At 36.4% G+C, this 24242-nt stretch overlaps 1 protein-coding gene across 3 annotated transcripts in view; it reads left to right on the top strand.

Annotated features, from left to right (window-relative positions):
- PACRG (parkin coregulated) overlaps positions 1 to 24242 on the top strand; it is a 250324-nt gene that overhangs the window by 138308 nt on the left and 87774 nt on the right. For 2 of the 3 annotated variants that reach the window (XM_040598956.1, XM_040598957.1), the window contains exons 4-5: positions 3678 to 3849; positions 16586 to 16735. In XM_040598956.1, coding sequence (XP_040454890.1) covers positions 3678 to 3849; positions 16586 to 16735 — 322 coding nt within the window. The remainder of the gene's footprint in view (positions 1 to 3677; positions 3850 to 16585; positions 16736 to 24242) is intronic. The other variant, XM_040598958.1, reaches the window with a different exon arrangement.

The raw sequence follows: 24242 nt of genomic DNA, 5'->3' as shown, positions 1-24242 counted from the left end.
TATAAATGGTTTTTTTACTGTTTGCAACCTGGAGTGTTTATCTGGGTTTTCATTATCTCAGGAGACTTCCCTTTCACTATAAGCTGCTTCATAGGAACAGATTTTCTGATGGACAAATTAACTGTGATACTACCGTTAGTTTCCTCCCATCTTGTACGTTGGTTATGCATACCGATAAAACAACAATTTTCCAACTGCATATTGTTTCTTTTTCGCCTAAAGAGCTTGTAGTATACATAAGTAACACGGAAGTTTCAGGAAACAGAAGATTTTACTCATTATGGTACAGTTGGTTTTGGTGTGTGATCATATTTTATAGTAACATATAAATTTTTATTAGTTGGTCTATTTACTGAAAACTCAGAAGCTGGATTCTCACAACTTACAACCCACTAGTACAGAAGTTCATAATAATTATTGTGAGGTTTCTTGTTAAAATCCATAGCTTCAGCTTTATTGTCAGATGTGGACAAGGTTTGCCAGGAATCTGAGATTTTATCAGCATTTTTTGTGGGTGGATGTGAAAAACAAAAGAATTTTGTGGGCGTAAACAGAAAAAAACACATTTTTCTCTGAACAGCTGCATAATAGCCACTTTTAAAAGCTAAATAGTAAACACAGAAGGAAAGGGTTTCACACCATAGAATGTAAGGCAAAATATTTCTGGCTTCCATATTGTGGGAGTTATTACAGAGCACAAAATGCTAAGTTAAAATTGGCTGTATGCTTGGACAGCTGACACTTCAAGAAACTAGTTAGAAATCAGAGACCTTTTCAGAGCCATGCCGGTTGCCAACCACTTATGGCTTTGGAATTAATTCAGAAATTAGGAGTACACACAAATGCTTCGTGATCTACAGCTTGTCATACCTGTATTTTGTAGAGGTAAATAATAATAAAGCTTTTGTGTCATTTGTAAAAATCAGATTTGTTTTTAAACCCAGGAATCATATTCACCTTAAAGTTATTATATCACTCCTATGTCTATGTAATGTGTATCTGTAAGACAAAGTTGGTAGAGAAAGGTAATATATTTTGTTGACCAGTGATTATCACTGAAAAATATTGAGAAGCTTTTGAACACATAAGCTTTCTTTATATCTGAAAGAGAAAAGGCATATTTCAAGGGCAAAAAACAGCTGGAAAAAATTGCTCAGACTATCAGAAATATGACATCTTTGAGAAGAAAGATAACTGGTAGATAGAGTTGGAGGAGATATTAGTGAAGAGTGGGAGAAAAGAAATGAGAGATTGTACTATATGTGTTTTAAGCAAAATAGTTGGAAATCCTCAATACAGTAATCTAACATGGATGTGTATCCATCAAGGATATTTTTCCATGAAAATAGTTTTTAATTTTGAAAGAGTTGTGAAAAACCCATGTAAGGCATGGACTCTTAAAAAAAAAAAAATAAAGGTGTTTTAACTTGTGAAACACACCTGCCCACCCCAGTTTAAAAAAAAGCCCACATATGACTAATTGTATCTCTCTCTTTCACATCTAAAGGTTTCCCCAGGCACAAGTAGTTGTTGTAGGTTTTGTTTTTCATTTTCTGAAACTAGAACATTCAATAACAAAAAAGGCAATCTGATAAACTTACAAACTACAAATTAAAAATTAAGAAAAATATTAAAGGATGTCTTATTGTTCTGTTGACAGAGAACAGGAAAAAAACTGCTTCTTCTTGGTCTTGTGTTTTTTTTCTGATTCTTTGACTGCCTGGCCTCTTCTTACCTGACAGAGGTTTCTCGCTGTAATGAACAACTTGGCCTCTGACAGGTTTGTCACCAGAAGTTTGTAGTTTCTCTATTGCTGTCTTCTGTTCTTAGTAACTTTGGGGGCAGACTTCTTTTGCCATCTCAGAAGTATTTGCTGTAGCATGCTGAATGTCCTCAAGAAATACATGCCCCATCAATTTAGGAATTTAAATGTCTTCTGATTCCTTTTTTGTAAAGACCTTCATACATGGTTGCTTGGTATAGTTACTTTTGAACTTTCTCATTAATTGACCCTGGGATATTGACCCTAATGACATCTAATAAAGGTGGCTTCCTTGTGAAACAAAAAGCCAATGAGCAAAAATTACAGAGAAGGCATCATATATGGTGTTGTAAAAGTAGGAAATGTGGGTTTCATTTGTTCCTTCTTCTGCATGGTTCATTACAGGGACTTGATTTCATTCACGTAGGTGAACATCACACGTAGGTGAACACGATCATTCTTTTTAGTCTTCTATAAGATATTTAACAGTCACTGCATGTGAGACTATGTAAGTACGTAATTGGCACTACATCTGCCAATAGTGAGATGCTCAGAGCAAATGTAAAGGACTTACTTTCAAGTATCTATTCTAATTATTTTTCATTTACCATGGATGGATCGGTTTCAACACGAAAGATTCAAGCCACCAAGTCAGTAGCTAAGATGAGCAAGGCCAGGATTCAGATCTGCTCAGAGTCAAGCCGGCAGGAAAATGAATCATGGTTGCAAACAGAGAATGTATGCCTGCCGCTTGCTGACTATGGGATTTACCCGAGAAGTGTAAAACCCATGTACAATTCTTGGCTGCTTTATGTCAGACTTTTCTTCCACAATTCAAGTGAGAATGTGATCACTGGCCCCAAATCAAGGGCTGGGTATTTGTTTGCTCAACCTGACAATTTTTTTTTGGATGTGCGTAGCTTCAGCTTGGTCTATGTGAAAAAAACTTGTTAGGCGTGAAGGACGAAGCATCTACCCAATTCCAAAATATAATCTTACTGGAAAAATAAGATAGCAGCTAAGCAGTGTTTTAACAATGGAATTGGATGCCTAAAGAGATGGGTTGATCTCCAAGTGATTTTGGGGATCATATTCAGTGCAGAGAAAGTGCTTTGCTGTTGAGTCACTTCTTCGCTGTAATCAGAGCTTTGACAGGCTGAAAGCAAACAACTTCTGGTTCTCTCTGTCTATCATGAAGTGTGTGTAACATCAGAGTGCTGATGGGTAGAGGAAGGAGAAGGGAAGAAAACTAGGATAGAGTGCAAAATACCTCACAATGTCTGTATACTTGGGAGGGTTAGCACACTTTGTACTTTAAGATTGGAGGGAGATTCCTGATAGAAATAGACACCTAATTACTCTACCTTTTTTCACAGTAGAGACCCATGGAATTTCTTTACAATTCTGCTCCTGAAATTAATAGGAAATAAAATTAGGTCAATATTCTAGAAAGTTGAGAATTCTGTACAAATATTTGTATTTGTCCTATGCTGGATATTTATTTGCTGCAGGATTTTTTTCTTTTATTTGTTCTTTTGAGTATCCAAGTGAAGATGTAAAGATCAGATTTTTCTGAAATGAACAGAATATTATTCTTAAATTGGACACTTTGATTCCTATGGGCAACTTACAAAGAAAGGTACATAAGCAAGAATATCAGAATCTGGTACTGACTTGTCAAAAAGTGAAAATATATGTGAGCATATTCATTTTCGTTCTTTTCTTTAGGTCTACTACTTCCAGATTTCAATATCTGGCCATATTTGAGACTTAATGATATTCTGCAGTGATACAAAATGAATGACTAGTTACTAAACATACCTGTGTAGATGGCATGATTTACCTGATCAGCCTGATCATGTTGTATTAGTATTGAAAAATTGCATTTATTTGTTTATTTATTTTGTATTTTCAGGTAGAGATTGAAAACCTGGACTATAATTACTATTTGCCTTTGTTTTTTGATGGGCTTTGTGAATTGACATTTCCATATGAGTTTTTTGCTCGTCAAGGAATCCATGACATGCTGGAACATGGTGGAAACAAGATTGTCCCTGTCATTCCTCAGCTCATTATCCCAATAAAAAGTAGGTGAATATGTGGGGAAAAACCCCACAAACTAAAATTGCATTTATATAATGTAGATTTTTTACAAGTTTCTAATTAAGCAATAAAACGTGACAGGCTGTACATTTCATGGAGGTTACTACAAATGTGAGTTAATTGTAAGGTATAAAGCCAGAAGGCTTATGCCTTCAGTCACCTGGTATGTGCAGTAATCCAGAACAGACTGCCCGGTTAATGTTCTTCTTATTACAATGTGGCTCTTGGTCTTTGGAAAAGTGAAGTGACATTTTCTTACCTGATTGTGTATATTTATTAGGTAAATCCATTACTGTATAAATCAGATAATCTAAAATAATGGGAAAAATCAACAGATGAAGCTTATGGAATTATGTTTCTTTTTTGTCCTTTTGTTTATTCTATAGTTGTCTTATATTTATTCCCTAGATACACTTTTAATCATGATTCTCATTACTTTGCATATGCATACACTATCTAAATGGGGAGTTCTGCCTGACTAAATAATGCTGTATGTAAAATTTTGGCATTTAAAAAAATATTAAATCTGAAGTTTTAATATATTCAAACATAGATTTTTGTAGAAAAGTTATGTGAAATGTAATAAACTATTTTAATACAAGTGTAATGCCACTAAAACCCCCAAGTGTAATACCACTAAAACTAAAATGTCTTTTCTTGAAACATCTAGTTCTTTAGATACATTATTTTGCCCTTTTCTGTTTCTTTAGATCAGTACCTTGAGAAGATATTATTCTGAATCATCATCCTATCCTTCTTTAGTTAGGTGTTATGATTCTTAAGCCTGCATGCTATAGCTATACTAATAGATGTTCATATTTTTTTAAACTTGGCTTCTATTTTATCGTTGATCAGTTGTGGTATAATTGTGGTATTTTGTCATATTTTCCTAGGATGGTTGAGCATCCTTGCTAATACAGAAGTAAATGGACTCATTGTATTTGTGATACAGAATGAACAGAGTCAAATGGAGTTTTGGAAAAGAGGAAAGGGAATGTAGTTTGGAGCCTGATAATACTGAAATAATAGGGTTGGAAGGGTCAGAATTGTATTTTTTTTTTCCATTCAATTTATTCTCCATTTAAAAAGTATCATTATAAAAGCCATTATCATACTGTGGATTTTTAAAATGTCACGGAATATACACTATTCAGAGTGGTTACTCTGTAACACTTGTGAAAGGTTATGGAAACTGTAACAGTTTTTTTCTCTCTAGAAGGGAAACATAAAAGAGAGGAATATTGTAATTTCGTTAAATCTGTATTTCCAACACCACCCAAACATATTTATAGTGGTATCATTTATATTTTTTTTGAAAGCTGAAATAATTTCTTCAGGAAAGACTGCAAGTTTGTGACAGCAGGTACTCAGTTAGGATTTAAAAGTCTTGCTGAGACCAGAGTCTAGCTTAGAAATAATTACCTGGAAGCTTTAGCTGTTACACAGCTTTTAGCATTAGAAAGAGTCTGCTGGGTAAGGATGTTTATATGGATTGATATATAGTCTTTTAAATCAAGTAATAATTTATTATGCTGGAACACATTCAAGAATCTGCTAGCTAAATTTCATTGTTGGTTCTGCTTTATTTTATTGTAGAGTGCTTATTTTTTTATTTAAAAATAGCTTCTGTATCGGATTTAATGTGTGAAGTCTAAGTATTATCAATGGTAAAGGCTTCTTCCTAGTTAAAGCCATAGTAATATTTAAAAAAGAGACTGCCAACTCAAGGAATCTGAAAGTGTATGCTTCTAAGAGTTTTTAAATTTGCTATGACTGTGTAATATAGGAGCGTAGTTAGAGCTATACATTTCTGTGACTCAGCTGCATCCACAATAAACTCAGCAATGTTTTACACATATTACTGTCTCTAAAGTGTCCCACTGGGTAAGTTCTATCTGATTAACCAGTCTTCTTCTAGACCACTGCCATATTTCTACTGTGAAAGCGTGAATCAATTGATTGTTAGGCAAGGTAATATATGTGATGGAGGGGAAAGGGATAAAAGCCATACAGAAAAATTACTCTACAGACAGAATGCTTTTAAAAGCAGTTCCTCTCCTGCATGTTCATCAAGGGAAAATGTTATTAAAGAGCTGCTCTCTAAAAACATTTTGAATTGAAAATTAGAATTCTGTATTACATTTTAATGATTAAGGATATATCTATCCTCCTGTCCTTGCTTAAAGTTCACATTTTTTGAACGCTATATCATTAAAGATGAAAATTAGATTATTTGATGAATCTGTGGGTTACTGTAAGCCCAGATCCTTTAATCAGATTTTCTTCTGGATATGCAAACAGGCAATGACTAACAAAAGATAGACAATTGAAATTAACAGGTACAGTTTCTATCATAAAATCCTAATATGCAATCTAAATAGTATGGAAGAATGCTATTTAGTTGAAAAGTAATTGCTTACTGTTGTTTGTCACATTGAAAAGCATTCTTTTTTTTTGGAAACCCAGAGGAAGAAAAACAATCTCAGATTGGAGGCACTGACTTCTCAAAGAGAAAAATGTTCAAAATGTATCTTGATTTCTCAAAATAAAAAGTCAAAATATATTGTACCGTGCAGTGGCAAAACATGATAAAATACTTTATAAATGTAGCTATTGCATGGAAAAACAAATTGCCTGTATATGTCAAAATTGTAAGGAATCCAACTACAAATAAAAAAAAATGCAAACTCAGGGAATGTGAATACTTTAAGGTGTTAAGACCTTTTCCTCCCTTTCACAGAAGGTGTAGGCAAACCGTTGTTTGAGTTATTTGAACTAGAGCAAAGATTTATAGATTTACATACATGACCAATAGCAAAGTACTTTGTGGAGGAATTGTGAAAGTTCTGATGCACACCACACAGCAGAATATCTTCTTTGCCAGAAAGATCCATATCATTATTTTCCTATTGCAGACAGGTTAAGACAGGCTAATTTTGCCCTACATCACAAACTGCATCAGTGGCAGAGAGCAGGATAAAATGCAAACACCCTTGGGGTGGTGATCAAAGCTGTCTGTAGGTCACGTGAGAGTTCCCATATTTTTAGGGGAAAAAGGGATCTGTTTGGCTCCACCATGTCTTTTAATGATGAACTGATATATCTTAAACTCACTTGTGGCCTACCATTACCTACAGTCAGCCAAGAAGAGCCAGGAAAAGGGGTGTGAGGGTGAGAGATGCCTGTTATACCATGTGCTTGTCAATGGAAAACTCCTGTTCTAAACTTTGTGTGGTCACTATGGGAATGTAAGATTCCTTTTGATGCTCATTTTTGGGAAAATTACTGCTTTTAATATTACATTTTTCCATACAAATGCCAGATCAGAAAAGCAGTAAGTCCTTTTGCTTGCTTTCATTAGGCTTCTGCAACTCTGAGGTTCTGACAGCAGAGTTCCCCAAATTCGAAAGGAGACACACTTGCAGACACAAACACTGAGGGGGCAGGAGGTTTTTACACCTTCACCTGATATTTCTATGAGTAACACAGTGTGTGGATGTGCCTCCTCTCCTTTCAAAGGCAGTGAGCACAATACCATTGACATTTTCTTTGCTGGCTGTGTAGTTATAGGAGTTTCCAAGCCTTTCACACACAAAGTACCCAATCGTTCCAGACCCCACGCTCCAGTTCATTGCAACTGACTGTTGCTAATGCAGTTTATGCAGCAACTCAGTGAATCTCATACATAGATGTATTAAAAAAACCAAACCACCAAATCTAAAGTAAAACCAAAATATTTTCAGAGTAGCATTTACTTTTAAAATCAGGTAATTTCAGTGGTGTAATGTATAGCTACACTGTCACAATTGTAGGAATAGCACACAATAGCACAGAGGCTGAAGTGAGTAGAGATGATCAGTAGGAACATCTTGACATAGCTTTGCTGATGAAGGAAATAACATGAAATTAAACAGTTAAGAATCTTGGATCACTCATTCACCAGAATCTTTTCTGTTCTGTGCTGTGAATCCTGAAATGGACACGTAGGCAATCTGAACTTAGGCCTAGAAGCCAATAAAGCTCATGTCTTCGCACTTAAATTGTAACTTAAATGGAAGTGTTGTTTCTACACAGTTGCAGTCAGCAGAACAGGCACTTCTGATTGAGTCCAAAAAGAATAATCTCTATCCTAAGAAACATTGGATTCCATTTTCCTTTTCCTGGCTTTTCCCATGCTGTTAAAAATCCCTTCTGTGACACAGCAGATCAAGGATACCTTAAACTTTATTGAAAATGTTTCATTAGGGGAAGCAGATTTTTTGTGATTCAGATACAGAGAAATGCACAGAGCAGTCCTCCCTCAGTGTCACCTACAGAGTCCTTTTTAATGTTTAATAAATTTCTAAATTAAACTGATCTCTGTTTTCTTATTCTCCACTTTCTATTTGCATGTAAAATGTGAGTTGTTGGCTTGGACAACAGTGTAATTAATTCCCATTTAATGTCAAATCAGTGTCACTGTTGCATTTAGATACAGTTGAACCTTTTGCTATCAGTTAGCACATTTATATTTATATTTCTCCTCATTTGTCTTCACTGTATTTAAGAGCATTTAATAGTCATTAAATACTTCTTTCTTTCACAGAATGCTGGAATATTTTTATAGAATGTTTGTCTGTACTGTAGTCTTTTTCTTTCTGTAAATCCTGTAAATTGATATCTGTGATCTATAAAAAGTAAATTAAACTGTTAATGGATTTGCAATTTTCCTCACCACTGGCTCTTGTGAACCAGTTTTGGTTGTTAAGATCACAGACTGAAAATTAACTTTAAAAAATTGGGTTTATAAGCTTAAAATGCTTTTAAAGAAAGCAAAGGTCTCTGATTTTTTTTTTTTTTTAGATCATCTTGATTCTTAAATATCAAAGCATTTCTCCCCTGTAGGCTCCATCAACCAGTACAAGTGATTGCAATTACAATGTTAGATTCTGCTCAAAACTGGTCATTTTCAGGTAGTTTCAAACAGTATAGAAACTAGGTTATTTATTACTCCTGTCTATGAGGAGAAACTGTGTTACTCATTCAATAAAGATAAATCTCATCTGTGTTTGGAAAGTGAAATCTGCAATTAACATCTCTCACTTTTGAAGTTTGAGTTAGAACTATTCTCTCCTGAATTTATTAATTTATTAATATTTAACATTTATTAGTACTGAATTTCATCTGCCATTTTATTACTCAGTCATTTGTACTGTAAAGTCCTTCTGCAGTTCTTCAGAGTCACCCCTTATCTTTGGCATCTGGAATAACTTAGTATCATCAGAAAACTTTGGTATCATCACTAAACATCTCTTCCAAATCATCTTTGAATCTACTGAAAAAACATGAACTTCAACACAGATTCCCACAGGGCTCTACTAGTGATACTCCTCTTCCATGGCCCATTGATTGTTGCCCTCATTTAATATGTCTAAACAATTATTTATTTATATGGAAACTACGGCAGTTAAGTGTTTCAAAAGCCTTCAGTGAGGAACCTTATCAGGTACCTTTCAGAAGTCTAAGAAAACCATATAATCAAGGTTTTCTTGTCCCCATTCTTCTTGTTCAATGACCTACAATACTTTAGAACACTATATTAATATCTGTAGTACAGATCCCAATGTTACCAGTTTTTCAGATCTTTCCAGAAATATTTTTTAAAAAAATTATATACATTTCATAGATAACAAAGCTGTTTTCATTGAGAGGATGGGTACTCAGAGCAGTTTAGTAGCTTGAGGCAGCACAGGGGAAGGAATGTACATCTAGGAATGGATGGAAACTGTGAACTGGCATAGCCATTGAGCAGATTTTGGGGACTCTAGTCTCAGTGTATTCTTTATACTAGTTAATTAAACAGAGCCTGCAAATGTTAATAGAATTCAAGTTTTATAGATGCTGATCTCATAAAACACTACAGTTTCAAGCACAACTAAAACTGAAAAAAAAAAAAAAAAAAAGCCAGACTCTCTCTTCCATATTTTCTAGATCATGTTTCTTGCAAGTATCAATGACTCAGTTATGGATCTTAACTTTTTCTGTGCCTTAGGCTTTTGCTTTACGAGACAAAGCCTTTGATTGCAACGTTGGCCTAAGGTTTTCATGCCTTGCCCCCTATTCCTCCTTTCCATCACCTCGCTGCAACACATCACTCCTTCAGTTGTACTTGAAGAAATACAACTATATTGTAAATTGGATCAGGACTTTAAAAAAGTACAGAACACAAAGTTGTTATTCAGGTTTTTATTCACTCTTGACTGAAACACTATGTCTTCTAACAGCCTTCATTACTGTTCTGTAAAATTAGTATAATACTTCTATTATATCAGTTCAGGTAGTTAAGTATGATGCATTTTGAAAGTTCTGGACAGAATTGTCTGTAAGGGAAGTATATGTCACTTTAATCAATTGCATTTTGAGAGTACTTCATGTTAGCCGTTCTTTAAACCTGGCTGTGAACTTAAGAAAAGCCCTTGATCAACAAGATTAAGTAGATCACAACAGCCGAAACATCTTTATCCTCAGTGCTTATTGCCCTGCAGGAGACCTGCTCTATGTATCTTGTTCTGCTTCAGACAAAGGATCTTCTAAAACAGGTGCCTCCTTTACCAATTCAGGGAGAAATATGACTGTAAACTAAATTGGTTTTAATCTTTGTCTCTTGACGTAAATAGAAAATGGAAACTAACGGTGCATTTCTAAACATAGATTCACAGGTGTATTTGAAAAAGGAGTTGAATATGATTAGAGGCCAGTGCAAATTAAATTATCAACATAACTTTAAATATAAATGCAAAAATCTAAACTTTAATACTTAGAGGAGAGATGGAAGTTTGGTGAATCTGATTTGATTCTGAAAAGTATAGGCTATCAATGTGCTATGTGGGGAAGAATGTTCTGATTCAACCTTTTCTATAAAAATACACTGTGTCATGGAAAAGATCCACTGTATATACTGGGAGAAATGCTGTCATGTTTCCTGGCTTATCAAATGTATCAGTCCCAAATGTAAGAATTGTAGCTTCTACTATAGGGAACATCTGACACTAGGATAGGATTTTCCAAACTGTCACATAAAAATGAATTATAAAAATAAAAAATAACAACTTAGATAGCTTCTAAATCTTTTTCTTCAAGTTATTAGAAGTGTTACTCAAGGAAAACACTTGAATGTTTTAAGATTATTTCTGTTGCTTCATACGTAAGCTGCTTCTATCTAAATGGATAAGCAAACAAATGGCATATATCTTAAGAAAAGTCTCTGCTCTTAAAGGAAATTAACAAAAGAAAATCCTAAATTTACATAAATTGCCAATACAATTTAATGAAAAAAAGTCACTGAAGCTGTCCATAAATTGGTATTGTGTGTCAACTCATTGCTAACAAGCTTTGATAAATAGCACTGAAAAATCTCCATCTCAAAAATCTTCAGTGTTTCAAGTGTGCTTTCAAATTTCATAATTACCTATTACTATGGCTTTGAGTGGTAGAAACACAGAGCTGACTTAGATGCTGAGCTTTTACACCACATATTTAACCTAGGAACATTTTAAAATTCTCTTTTCTGATGAAAGTTGTGATGAACTTCAGAAAGTACTTGTTTGGAATAACTGTAGCAGCACAAAACAAAATATGTTTGAAGTAAATCGTTATATACTTGCATTGAGCAGTTATTTAAGCTGGAGGGTCTCCTGGAAAAAATGTTTACCCTAATACAAACAAAATTGTCAAGTTCATATACCATTAAAGGAGAAAACATCAGAACTACCAAGCAACAGAGTTAATTTATTGGGTTGGGATGTATTTCAAAGTCACTGCTTAAGAGACTTGTATAATGCACAGCATGTAGACTAGAAGACCAAAAGGTAAATACATACCATTGAGGGAAGGAACTCCTCTAAAAACCTGTAGGGAGCAGAAAAATATCTTTAACTGAGAAGCAAACTGGTCATTCACTTTGTTGTTACTGTGAAGATCCAAATCTTACAGCAAACTTTTAGGTCAGGAAGCAACAACCTAGTACGCTTTCAAATTGGAATACTTTGGATATTATGCATGTTTCCTTCTTTAGGGATTTGTAGCTGTACTGTGCTAAGAGTTTTAAATGGTCTGCTTTATACCTGTGTAAGGATACTAGTATTTTCTTCCATTTCTCTTAAACTTTGGATATCGCTGGCATTTTTCAAAATGTTGAAATATACTTATTTCATATACCATATTAAAATTTTCTTCCTTTCATTCATGTGGGAGAATGGTCAGCGGTGATGGTCATACACAAAAAATAATTACCAGATTTGTAAAAGATAAACATATGTTTGAAAATGACATATCCTTGGGGCAGGGACTGTCTTTAATTAAATGTTTAGACAGTGTCTAATATAATCAAGCCAGGAGCTGGTTGACTGCTATGCATGCCACAGTCCAAATATTTAATAATAGTCACAACAGTTCTGCAGTTAATTTGATCTTACTTTTGATATTTACAAGTGTTTTCCTAACACACACTGCAGATTTCTATGCTTTGAAGGGCTTCAGGCTCAAATTCTCCAGTCTGTTTGATTCTACCATATCCATCCGCATCCATATCCTTCCAGGCTGCAGGGTGTGCCCTACTCTTGTGGCAGAGTTGGACAGCACTAGTAAGCACATGTAGAGGAACTCCTCTGCTCAGTGACAGAGCCCTGGGAGGAGGCGAGGAGGTTAGGACTACCAGGGACTGCGAGAGAGAGGTAGACTACTGGAATTGCACCCCACCTTCCCTGAGACAGTCCCAACAGGCAGGCAAGATGCATGGTACGGAGGATTTCCTATCCTCTCTCTGCCTGGCTGAACATAGTGACTTAAGGGATAGGGGGCAATGGTGACAAGTTCCTGCCCGGCACAGCAGGCATGTCTCCTCTGTGACACCTTCCCAAGTGCCTTTGTATAATAGATATAAGGCTCTGCAAGTGGAACTGAACAATAACGAAGATTATGGGTCATCTAACATTTAGTTGTCACCAAGGTTAAGTCTGCCTACACCCTGCATCTAAACTGCTTCCATAAAGAAAAAAAGACAGCTCATTGTCACAGGAGACTCCTTTCTGCAGGGAACAGAAGGCCCAATATGCAGACTGGGCCCACTTTTTAGGGAAGTCTGCTGGGGGTGGATGGAGTTAACTCCAGTTGGTGGCCAGTCACAAGTGGTGTTCCCCAGGGCTCAGTAGTGCTGGGGCCTCTTTATCTCTTTATCATTGATCTGGATGAGGGGATCAAGCGCACCCTCAGTAAGTTTGCAGACAACACCAAGCTGGGGGGAGTGTTGACCTGCCTGAGGGCAGGAAGGCTCTGCAGGGGGATCTGGACAGGCTGGGCCGATGGGCCAAGGCCAATTGTATGAGGTTCAACAAGGACAAGTGCCGGGTCCTGCACTTGGGTCACACCAACCCCACACAGCGCTACAGGCTGGGGCAGAGCGGCTGGAAACTGCCTGGTGGGAAAGGGCCTGGGGGTGCTGGTCAACAACCAGCTGAGCATGAGCCAGTAGTGTGCCCAGGTGGCCAAGGCAGCCAAAGGTATCCTGGCTTGTGTCAGAAATATTGTGGCCAGTAGGACGAGGGCAGTGATCGCCCCCCTGTACTGGGCACCGGTGAGGCCGCACCTGGAACCCTGTGTTCAGGTTGGGCCCCTCACTGCAAGGCAGACACTGAGGTGCTGGAGCGTGTCCAGAGACGGGCAGCGGAGCTGGGGAAGGGTCTGGAGCACAAGTCTGATGGGGAGCAGCTGAGGGAGCTGGGGGTGTCTAGCCTGGAGAAGAGGAGGCGCAGGGAGACCTTATTGCTCTCTACAGCTACCTGACAGGAGGTTGTAGGAAGGTGGGGGTCAGTCTCTTCTCCCAGATAACAAGCAGTAGGACAAGAGGTAACAGCCTCAAGTTACACCAGGGGAAGTTCAGGTTGGATATTAGGCAGTTTTTTCACCGAGAGGGTTGTCAAGCATTGGAACAGGCTGCCCAGGGAAGTGGTTGAGTCAACATCCCTGGAGGTGTTTAAAAGATGTGTAGATGTGGCACGTAGGGACATGGTTTAGTGGTGGGCTTGGCAGTCCTGGGTTGGGCTGGATGATCAAAGTTCTTTTCTAACCTAAACAGTTCTATGATTCTATGATCTCTTTAGCACTAAAACTCTTGATCCAAATTCTGACTTTTGTTTTGTGTGTCAGATGGAGGATGGGATGCCCCTGTTTTGGAGGAGGTGGGACAAGTACCCAGCTCATTTGCTAGCATCAAGATGAAACAAGGGCCAGTTTTACCATTTAAATTTCCAGCAAGCACCCTTACAGCACAACTCAGGTGTAAGGAAACTTGCATGACATGTTCTGTGATGAGCTGTTCTTTGAAAACATTCTTCTAGATTCAGTATGTGTTGTGTGCTGCACTCATTGGAACACTTTCTCGGTCATGAGGCATAATTCACACTCTTGATTTTATTAAGGAATTAATCTTTACAAGGACAGTCTTGGCTTCCACTCAGACCAGGGTTGTCTTTACACAAGACAGAACTCTGAAAACAGGATACTGTGAAAGCCTTTGGGAGCCACGATCTGCAGAAAAAAGTTCTTCCTGGGGGTGGTTGGACAGCCATTTCCACTTACATGACACCCTCTGCATGCCTAAAAATAAGGTCTCTCATCCTCCAGGACAGCTTCTACAGTCAGGTTAAGGATTGAGAGGCTGTGATTTCTGACATTGATTACTTAGTGTTTGTATGAATAATTAATTTTATTCATTTTAATGAATACAAATATTCATTAATGTTTGGATGAGTCACTAATAATTATTGTAGTGAAAATTACAAGTGTTGATGACAATTTACCTATTAGTTTGGTTAGTGACTATTTCTGTGTATGTCAATTTAGTCATGAATAAAACTATACATTTGAACCCCGGAGTTTCCTCTTTCAGTCACTCTTTTAAGAAAATGAATAATGCCTTTCCTCCATAAGAGAGTATTTTCCTGCCTGGGATTTGAACCTGATCTTTAAAATTGTATCTGGGGGTCTCTCTTTTCTAAAGCAGCCTTTGAATACCTACCCATGAAAGCATAATTTGGAGCAGCCAAGCTCTGTTCTGGAACGTAATGTGAGCGTGCTGCATTGATGGGCTTCCTGTCCACCTGTTCATATGCCCAGAGACATTATGAAATTGGGTGTAGCTTATTGGCTACAATATGGGCTGACAAATAAGACATATGTAACTGACTGTATTTTCATTTCACACCACTTCTTTAACTTGGAATCCCCCTATGATGCACTACAGTACCTTTACACCTTGGGCTTTCTAACTGTTGTTTAACAGTAGTTTTATTATGCTGTGCATAAGCGTGGAAAGAAGCATGAAGGGAGTTTACTTACTATTTGATTCTCAAGAGTTGTCTACACATTCACCCAACCAATCTGCCTTGGCCCTGCTTTGGAACTCTAGCTTTGACTTTTACAACCCGGAAGGCGTGTAGTAAGAAGCAGGAGTTGGTGGGTCACATCACATTTGTTTAAAGAGGTGGAAAAACTGACATTCATCCTGTTTGAGAATAGTACTTCATTCCCTATGAAATGGCATTCCTGACAAAACTTAGTGCCAGAAATACTGAATCCTATTACTCCAGAGTGAAGAGGCAGTTCTTGAACAAGTTGTTAGTAACTCCTCTTCAGATTTCAGTGTGTGCTTTACTATAATTTTTCCCAAGTGCTTATATTGAAGTTTTGTTACGTTGAATCACATATTTATATATTTTTGTGGTTATAAAACATATAGTATTGAATATGAGCTTATCTTTTACAGTTTCTGCTTTCCCAGTTTAATAATGTAAACATCTATGTTAGTGGGCAGAACCCTGGAGAAGCAGACCAATATATAATAGCGTACCAAATTTGACAACTGCTTCCAGCTGCATAATTTCAGAGGAGGTTTTATAACTAGAGGGATTTTGCACGGAAAAAAATGTTATTTAAAGCATGAGTCATTTTTAATTACAAAAGAGAATGCAAAGTACTTGCTTTTAGTAAAATTAAAAGAGAAAATAAACAAAAGGTATTTATGAAATGTCTTAGTGTCATAGGCTAAGAAGCATGACTGAAAGCTAAGAGACAAATCTAAGTAGGCAAGACAAAATCTTTCTTTTTTTCTAGAATGTTTGTCTTTTAAAAAGAGCCTACAAGGGTTTTTTGTGGTTTGGGTTGTGTTTTTTTTTCCCCTATAAACATTTGCTTCATTGTACTGATTCTCAGAATAGTAGGAATTGTTAGTTGAATGAATAAAATGATCATGAAATAAATTAGTACAAACATACAAACACTAATTGTTGCACTAGAATGTATCTGTTGTCAACCTTTGCAGGTTGTCTTGCAGTTGTCCAGTTCCATTGGCCCCAAATGGTACTTACTGAGCAGTTATTTTTCATTTGTTTGGACCACGCCAGTATTACACAGGCAGCATAAGAGAATAATGATCTGCATTCTCTGGGTTACTGAAGAGTCAGCACAAATTGTGGGAACAAATAACAATCAGACAAGGCAGTGTTTTATAACATCAGAACTGCAATCCATCTTTGGGATCTTTCAAAGCTGGACTAATAAAGACCCACTTACAATCCCCAGCAGAGTACAGTTTAATTAAATTTGTCCATTAGAGGACTCCTCCCCCTCCCTCTACATTTTAGAAATTAATTCTGCTTTCTGCCTATTATTCTTCCTACATCACAGATGCACTGAGCCTTCGTAACAGACAGGTCATCTGCATCACGCTGAAAGTCCTCCAGCACCTGGTGGTGTCAGCTGACATGGTGGGGGAGGCCTTGGTGCCCTATTATCGGCAAATCCTCCCAGTCCTAAACATCTTTAAGAATATGAATGGTGAGTTATCCTAACAGACACGGTGTCTTTCAACTCCTAAGGTAAAAAGGGGCTTGAGGCAGAGTTAATTAACAACGTAGTTAAGATTTATTACGGTATATAAACTCAAATCCATTTGGAGCTCTAAATAATGTAAACTCCCTCCCTCCTCCTCTTACTATTCCCTAAGGATGCACTGAAATTAACAGTTTCATTTGTTATTCCTTGCACGTACAGTTTATTTAACACAGTACAGAAGCACTGAAGCAGTTCTATAATCTTCCAATAATTAAATTGTAAAGTTTTTTAACAGTCTTTTGAATACATTAATAAATTGCAAAGGTTTTTTCCTCCCTCCAACACATTAGTTTAGTCCAGCGTTTTTATTCTGTTCTGTGCTTTTTACAAGCAATTCCCTGCTACCATCAGGCTTAGGAAAGAATAAAAATAAAAGTAGCAATCAAACTAATTAATTTGAGAGTCAAGAGAACTCCTTGTTGTAGAAAAATTTCAAATTACATAATGTCTAGCAAAACAGTGATGTTTGAAGGTATTTCTGCTCACTTAGCAGGTTTTATTATAGAGGCATTTAGAACCAATTTGTATCTACAGTTGAGTATGTTATTTTCTTTGTAATGCCAGTTTCAGTCTTTAATAACTGATACTGTGAGTACTGTATACTGTGAATGCGTTTTAAACCTCAGTCACCAGCTGAAATCAACAACATGCATCTTGCTTTTGCCAAACTAATATTTTTTGTAGTAGATCTATCTGTATTTATCTGTTCCATTACATATCAAGTTACTGACTTTAAAGTTTCTGTTACTCACATGCAGCCATACAGATCAAAAGTTAATCCCTCACAATCTTGCAAAAGAGGTATTTCATTAAATTCATGGCATTTTAATAGTTATCTACAGGACTGCTTCCTATTATACTTTTTGTTTGCATTACTACAGAACGTATTATCTTATATTCACTTCCAATGAGTGTAAGATTCACCTCAGGTTGAAAAATGCCTGTCTAAATACTGACTTGGAGACTCAAATAAGACTGAGATTTTAGACGCCTTTAAATACTTATGTGTCTGTGACTCGGTTTTACTTAGTGAGAAACTTGCAGTAACAGATGGAATTCCATAAATGCAGTGTGGTTCAGATGACTGCTGTAGCTTTCTAGAAGTTGTGGAACGAAAGTTTATGAATAAAATCTGTAGGTTGAGTTTAAGTAATTTCAGTAGGACTCCTTATGAATTAGAAGATTTTCCCTTAACAGATCCAATTTCAGTATCTGTCACAAGACTGTAAAAAGGACTCTCATTTATTAATGAATATACAGTACATGCTTTTTTCCAAATTTCAGCCTGAAGTAACCCATTAATTCTCTTGACTAGGCTTTTCTGCAGTGATTTCAAATGGATAACAGGGAAAGCTCATGTGTGACTGGGTACATAGCTTAACAAGGCATTAAACACATTCTAAATATAGCCTAAGTTTTGATTGAATTGTGAGCAAAATAAAACATATTTTCAACATATTTTCATGATATCTGTGCTACATGAATTTTACCTATATCAAACTACACTGTCTTGATATTCAACAGTTAAGAACCAAAAAAAAAGAAAAGTAATGTTTCAAAATTAATATGTTTTATTAAAGCACTACTTTTTTAGAAATAAAGGTTTTGAAAGATCAGTATTCCCAGTAACAAAATGGATACTGTTTGCAAGGCCAACCATATGAAACTGCTCAACTTATTCAGTACTTGCATGTGGATTATAGAGAGTCTTCCTCTGTCTCCCTCTGCCTCAAAAGGCTTGCATTTATGTCCTCCCTCGCTGGTTGTTGACAGAAAATGTATGCTCCCTTCCTTCTTCTTTCTATCTCCAATATGCTTAATAGGCAACTGAGGTACAGGTCTTAGCTCCCAGTTGTAAGGAAGGTGTAGAGACTAATGCAGGCTATTTTCTCCACTGCTTGTTCATGCAGGTGAAAGACAGGATGAGTGGAGCGTACACTCCTCTTCCTTCTTTTATGTATAACTTGAGAAAGGAGCAACTGTGGTACATCTTCCAGGAATTGTATGAATTGCGGTCTATTAACTGTGACACTCTGGAATTTGTCCAGAATTAAGGTAGCTGGAAGGAGCCATGATTTAGTCATTGCCACCTCACTAGATCAGTATCTATCTGCTGAAGGAACTCTTTCCTAAATTCAGCATCTGTGAATACCACTCTGACACTAAACAAGCTTATAATCAAGAGAACATTTTAAAAGCAGTAACATTAGTAAGACATTAAGGTCAGCTTACCTTAAGGCCAAGTTTCCTGGTGACCAGCTCAGAACAAAGTGATTCTTCGTTCAGTGTGTGTGATGTGAGGTTCTGGAACTCCTAAACTGAAATTCTTTGGATACAAAAAGTTCACATGGGTTCAGTGAAGGCTCAAAATTGTCATAAAAAGAAATATATTGCTAGTTTGGTAAAACACATGGATCAACTCTGGCTCATGGCATTCCTAAACCACAACGTGGTGGATGCTGAGAAATTATTAGGTGAAGTACCATAAATGCTTATCCCACATTCACATTGCCTAGTCACCTTCTGAGGGGCACACATTTGGACTAGAAGGACATTTGCTATAATCTAAAATACGCGTTCTTATGCTCTTCTTACACTGGTGCCTAGCGGACTTGCAGAAAATACTCAGTTTCCATTGAGTTTAAAAATGTTCTGGCACATAGGTTCCTCAGAAATTTTATTCATCCTACATACCTCTGATTTGTCTGAATCACAATTCACCCCACAATATTAGACAGGCTTGTAAAGAAAACAGTAACATACTTCCCTTGGTAAGATTTTAAGGTTAGGATATCACAAACAGGTATTTAATAAAACAATACAGAATGTAGTCTTAGCTTCAGCTTGTCGCATGCTTATCTCTTGAGTTGTTCTTCAACCAACAAGATGGGTAAATCATTGTTGAGAGTTCCCAGTATTACCTGACCTCAGAATATAACAGCCTGAGAAACAACCAGTTCTGTCCCACTTAAGTATAAGAAAATCTTTCCAAATTCCCATCTGTTTTCTAACACTGAGGCTACAGTTTCACAGTCAGCAGCAGTGTTATTTAGTTGCCACTGCCTTCAAGGGGCATTGTAGTAAAAAAGGAGGTAGCCTTGATGGCACTCCCTGTAGGCAGCTGTTTAGTGCAGCTGATTGTGATTCCCACTGCAGAATTTTACTGGATTAGCCAGGGAGACACTGAACTATATAAATCCTCTTTTCTGGGATCTGATGTTTTTGGTGTTTAAAGTTGGTATATTCTTGCTTCTATTCAGCCTGCTAGCAAATTGTTTCTTTACTAGCCTGAAATGTTCCTTTACGCAGTTATTAATGCATTCATTTTAATTGTATACAGAATATTGATTATTCACGTAAACACAGATTTTTATGTGTTCCTTTGCTTTTCCATTGTACTTTTTGACATTTCCACTTTTTCCTACTTCCATCTGTTACCTCCAAATCACCGTCATTATTTTGTAAACATAGACCTTCTTGTAAATGAAGACATTCTGATACTGATGTCTTTTCCTATCTTATGATGTCTCCCAAACATGCTTGTCTCAAAAAATAAATATCTTCATAATGCTTATGTTGTCTTGATACCAGCAAAAATGGTAAAAGACTACTGACCTTTGGGAACAGAAGGTAATTTAGTTATTTAGTTTCAAAATTTTAGCTCCCTTAATATAAACCTTTATTAAAAGATTTTTGGTCAGTTCTTTACACAGTGTCTATTGACTTGTTCTGCATAATAATCTTCTGCCTTTTAGTGAAGTGTATTTTTCTTGTAGTTTCATATATCAAAGAAATAATTTTGATTTGATTTTCTGAATTCTCTGTAAATTTATGGCAGTCAGTGAGAACGCACAATATAAATGGAATTGCTGTTAACCAAAAAATTAATGTATGCCGAATACATTTTACCATTAGAGGTTGTTGGCCAGAAAACAGGGAATTGATTGCCGGACATAATTTCTGTAATTTGGATCTGGGCATATTCTGCCGTGTTCTATCCATTTGTATTTCTTATGTACAGGTGACTTTACTACTGGTAATTTTTGTAAATTAAAAAAAAAACAACAAACCAACAAATCAAACCAACCAAAAAAAACAAACAAGAGAGAGCATTGATGAAGAATAAATTAAAAGTTTTAATTATTAAAAACTTCTAAAACATGCTCACCCATCTGAGCTGTAAGATACAGGTAAAAATAAATGAATACAACCTAAGTTACAAATGCCAGGGGAAAGAGCCAAGCCTCCTAAAACAGTCTGTCTGAAAGCCAGAGGAGAGAGCTCAGTGAACTTCTGAAGAGTCTCGATAGTGCACAAGGGACTTTTTGGTGCAAAAAGCGCATTTGGTGTCTGACTTTGTGCCTGTTCTGGAGCTTAAGGCCCTAACTCACAGTACACATTTTCATTGGTCTCCTGAGTGCTCTGTTGCAGAGCGTCAAGACATAAAGAGCAAAGTTCTGTGGTCAGTGATGCTCCCACTAGTGTCTTTTTTATCAGTGGAGACAGTGACAGTGTCCTCACCAACAGGCCACGGTGTGCTCTAAAAGGGGTGAAGCTTTCTGTTGAATCTGTTAGCCAGAGTCATAAGGCTGGCAGAAGAGCAAGAGAAAGGAACATGAATTCATCCCAGTGACTGGGGAATGCTCCTGGGATGCAGGAGCTCTTTGTCTAATCTCTGCAGACCGAGACGGGACTGACTAGCAGTCTCTAAGCAGCTCCCCAACATACAGACTGTTATGCAAATGTGCTGCAATGTAAAGCAAGAAACACAAAAAGTCATTATAATGATTACTAAGTCTTTTATGAACCCTGCAATGCCACTATAGTTTTTGTTTAAATATGTAAGTTAAATGTACTCTTATGAAACTTATTTCAGTCTTGTAAAGAGGGAAAGAAAAATGTGTATAGACCCAAGTGGAAATACTATTTTTCTGCATCATAACACCTTTTCTTTTGGGGTCTTATTTTCTAAGCTGAGTTTTATAAATCTGTGAGTTATGTGAGGTGAACACAATTTAAGAACAAATAGAATAAGTTTGTTCTTTTATGACAGCAGGCAAAAAATAAAAATAAAAGGCAAAAAGGGAGTCTTCAGAGCCTGGAATATGCAATTATGGTGTATGTAGACCAGAATACTGTCAGAAACAGAAACCTGTTTATTAAAAAGATTAGATGGTTATGAACACCAAATTTCTCGTGTTTAATTTACCTGACTGCTAAATGAAAATTTCATTGATTTAGTTTAACAACTATTTTATGCCATCAAATCCAAGCAGTCTTAACAGCTGTACTACACCAATTCATGTACACAAAAATACTTTCATGTCACCAATTTATATTATTCAGTAGTTACCAAAAGCAGCTTTGCAAATAAAATGATGTAGAATAGATGAAAACCACATATTATTAGGATTTACCTGCCTCAGACAAAGAAGTATGGGGTGGCACCGCACTGTGGGAGGTACCTCTCCAGCACGGTAATTTCATCTGTGTCTTGTTCCAGTCACTGTAAGGTGAACAGTGATAACAGGGCAGACTGAAGCCCAAGTTCCTTTTGGCTGCAATAAAAACGCTTTGACATTGAGTAACTTAAAGCTTACATCAAATTCTGACAGTCTTTACCTATCTAGCCAGTCCTTTAAAGTAAAATTTTAGATATATAACTGAGAATACCGGGTGTAGCTGAATCGTAGCATTCAACGAAGTGTGAAGCCACAAAGTAGAATTACACTGCATGCTTTACAGCACTTGAACTTCACTTGAGAAAAAACATTTTCTTGTCTGAAAGGTACTTCACGTACTTTGGAGAACTCTATTTTATAAAACACAATAGTACTACATAGACTCTAAATGAAGAAGCAGAACTTAAGTGTTTAATTGCAGGAGCAAGAGACTGTGCCTACAGGTAAAAGTGTTCCCTGTATTGGAACTGGAGTGTTTTCAGAACTGCTTGTGTGTTCCAGAGGCAGCAATGCCCCTCAGAGTGGTTCATAATTATTAGTAAGAAGCAGCAATTATCCTTTAATGTGAATGAATATGCTTTAAAGAAAATCTCTTGCCCAGAACGTTTCACCTGTTTGCTCCTTCTGAAAAAGAATGTCAATCCTGTTTTAAAATACTTGAGTTTCCCAACTCTGTGTTCAGAAATCATGTTTCAGTTTTAAAAAAAATGGATGGCTTGAACATCAGCTTTTACAAAGTAATGTATTTGAGGTTCTCTTCCTTTCTGCTCTGAACTTTGAGATTTCAGATTATTCTCAGGCAACTTTTCTCAGGGTTCCCCTGCTATTAAGATTAGATGCTTTATGGTTTGTTTTTTTTAAACTGAGAAAATGGAGACACACAAAATTAATTGATTCGTGGTTGAGATGTGGATAAAAACCACCTAATGCCATAAGGTTATTGATAAAATAAGGCATCTTAGTATACTATTTTATCAGAGCAGCAATATAAACTGTGTATTAAATCCAGTTTTCAAATTGCTCTTATGCTTCATGGGGACACTTATTCTTCATGTCCCTATGTATATTTTGCAAGCTTTTTCATTATTTCCAAGCTTTCTTTGAAGTCCATTTTCTGAAATCTGTTATGCTTTCGGAAATTTAAACCAAAGATTCTGAAATGTCTTTAAGGATATGCAGTTCAAGGGAATGAGATCCCCATGACGACAAAGATCTGAGTGAACAAGTGAATTTTGATATGTTTTCTGTTTTTTGATATATACCTTCAGCACAAGAGGATTCAGAATGTTCTGATTCATTAACATTTAATGACAAGTCTTGGGGTTTTTTTCCCCAAATGGAGTCTCTTGTACCAGTAAGTCACCTTTTTAACCAGATAAGAATAAATTGGTTGCACTCACAGTAGTTATCATACTGATGAGAAGCAAAATATATTGTTATCATTCCCAAGTGTAATTGATATTATTTCAACAGGCTTCCAGTGAATTATAGTTCTAAGAAAATTTATTTAGCAAATATACTTGAATGTTTTTAAGAACATCAGAACATTTTTCTTCTATGAGATCAGCTGATGGTCTTTTACAAGATGATTTTTAAAAATGTCTTAGTTTTTTGTCAAATCTTGAAAGCAAAACTCTCCCAAAATAATGTTTACTGTAATATTTGAGTATGGATTAGCAGGAAAGTGATCCTCAACATTTACAGCTGTTGTGTCACATATTTTGTTGCACACTGGCCAATCCTGACTTGTTTCAATGACTGTTGATGCATATGAAGTTGCAAAAAACCCACTGGAACTCTGAAGTACAGATATCAGAAGTTACTAAGACCCACCTGTATCAGAACATTTGTTGCTTTAGTATCTTTAATGCAAAGCATTTGATTTTAAGCTGATGATACAGTAAACTTCTAATGTATAATCAAAACCCTGTCAGGTACTTTATTGCACATTTAGAGAATTATCACATTTAGATCATAATTGCTGGGTA

Source organism: Falco naumanni, chromosome 6, assembly GCF_017639655.2.
Source record: "Falco naumanni isolate bFalNau1 chromosome 6, bFalNau1.pat, whole genome shotgun sequence".
NCBI classification, from domain to species: domain Eukaryota; kingdom Metazoa; phylum Chordata; class Aves; order Falconiformes; family Falconidae; genus Falco; species Falco naumanni.
This window is presented reverse-complemented; position numbering and strand designations above follow the sequence as displayed.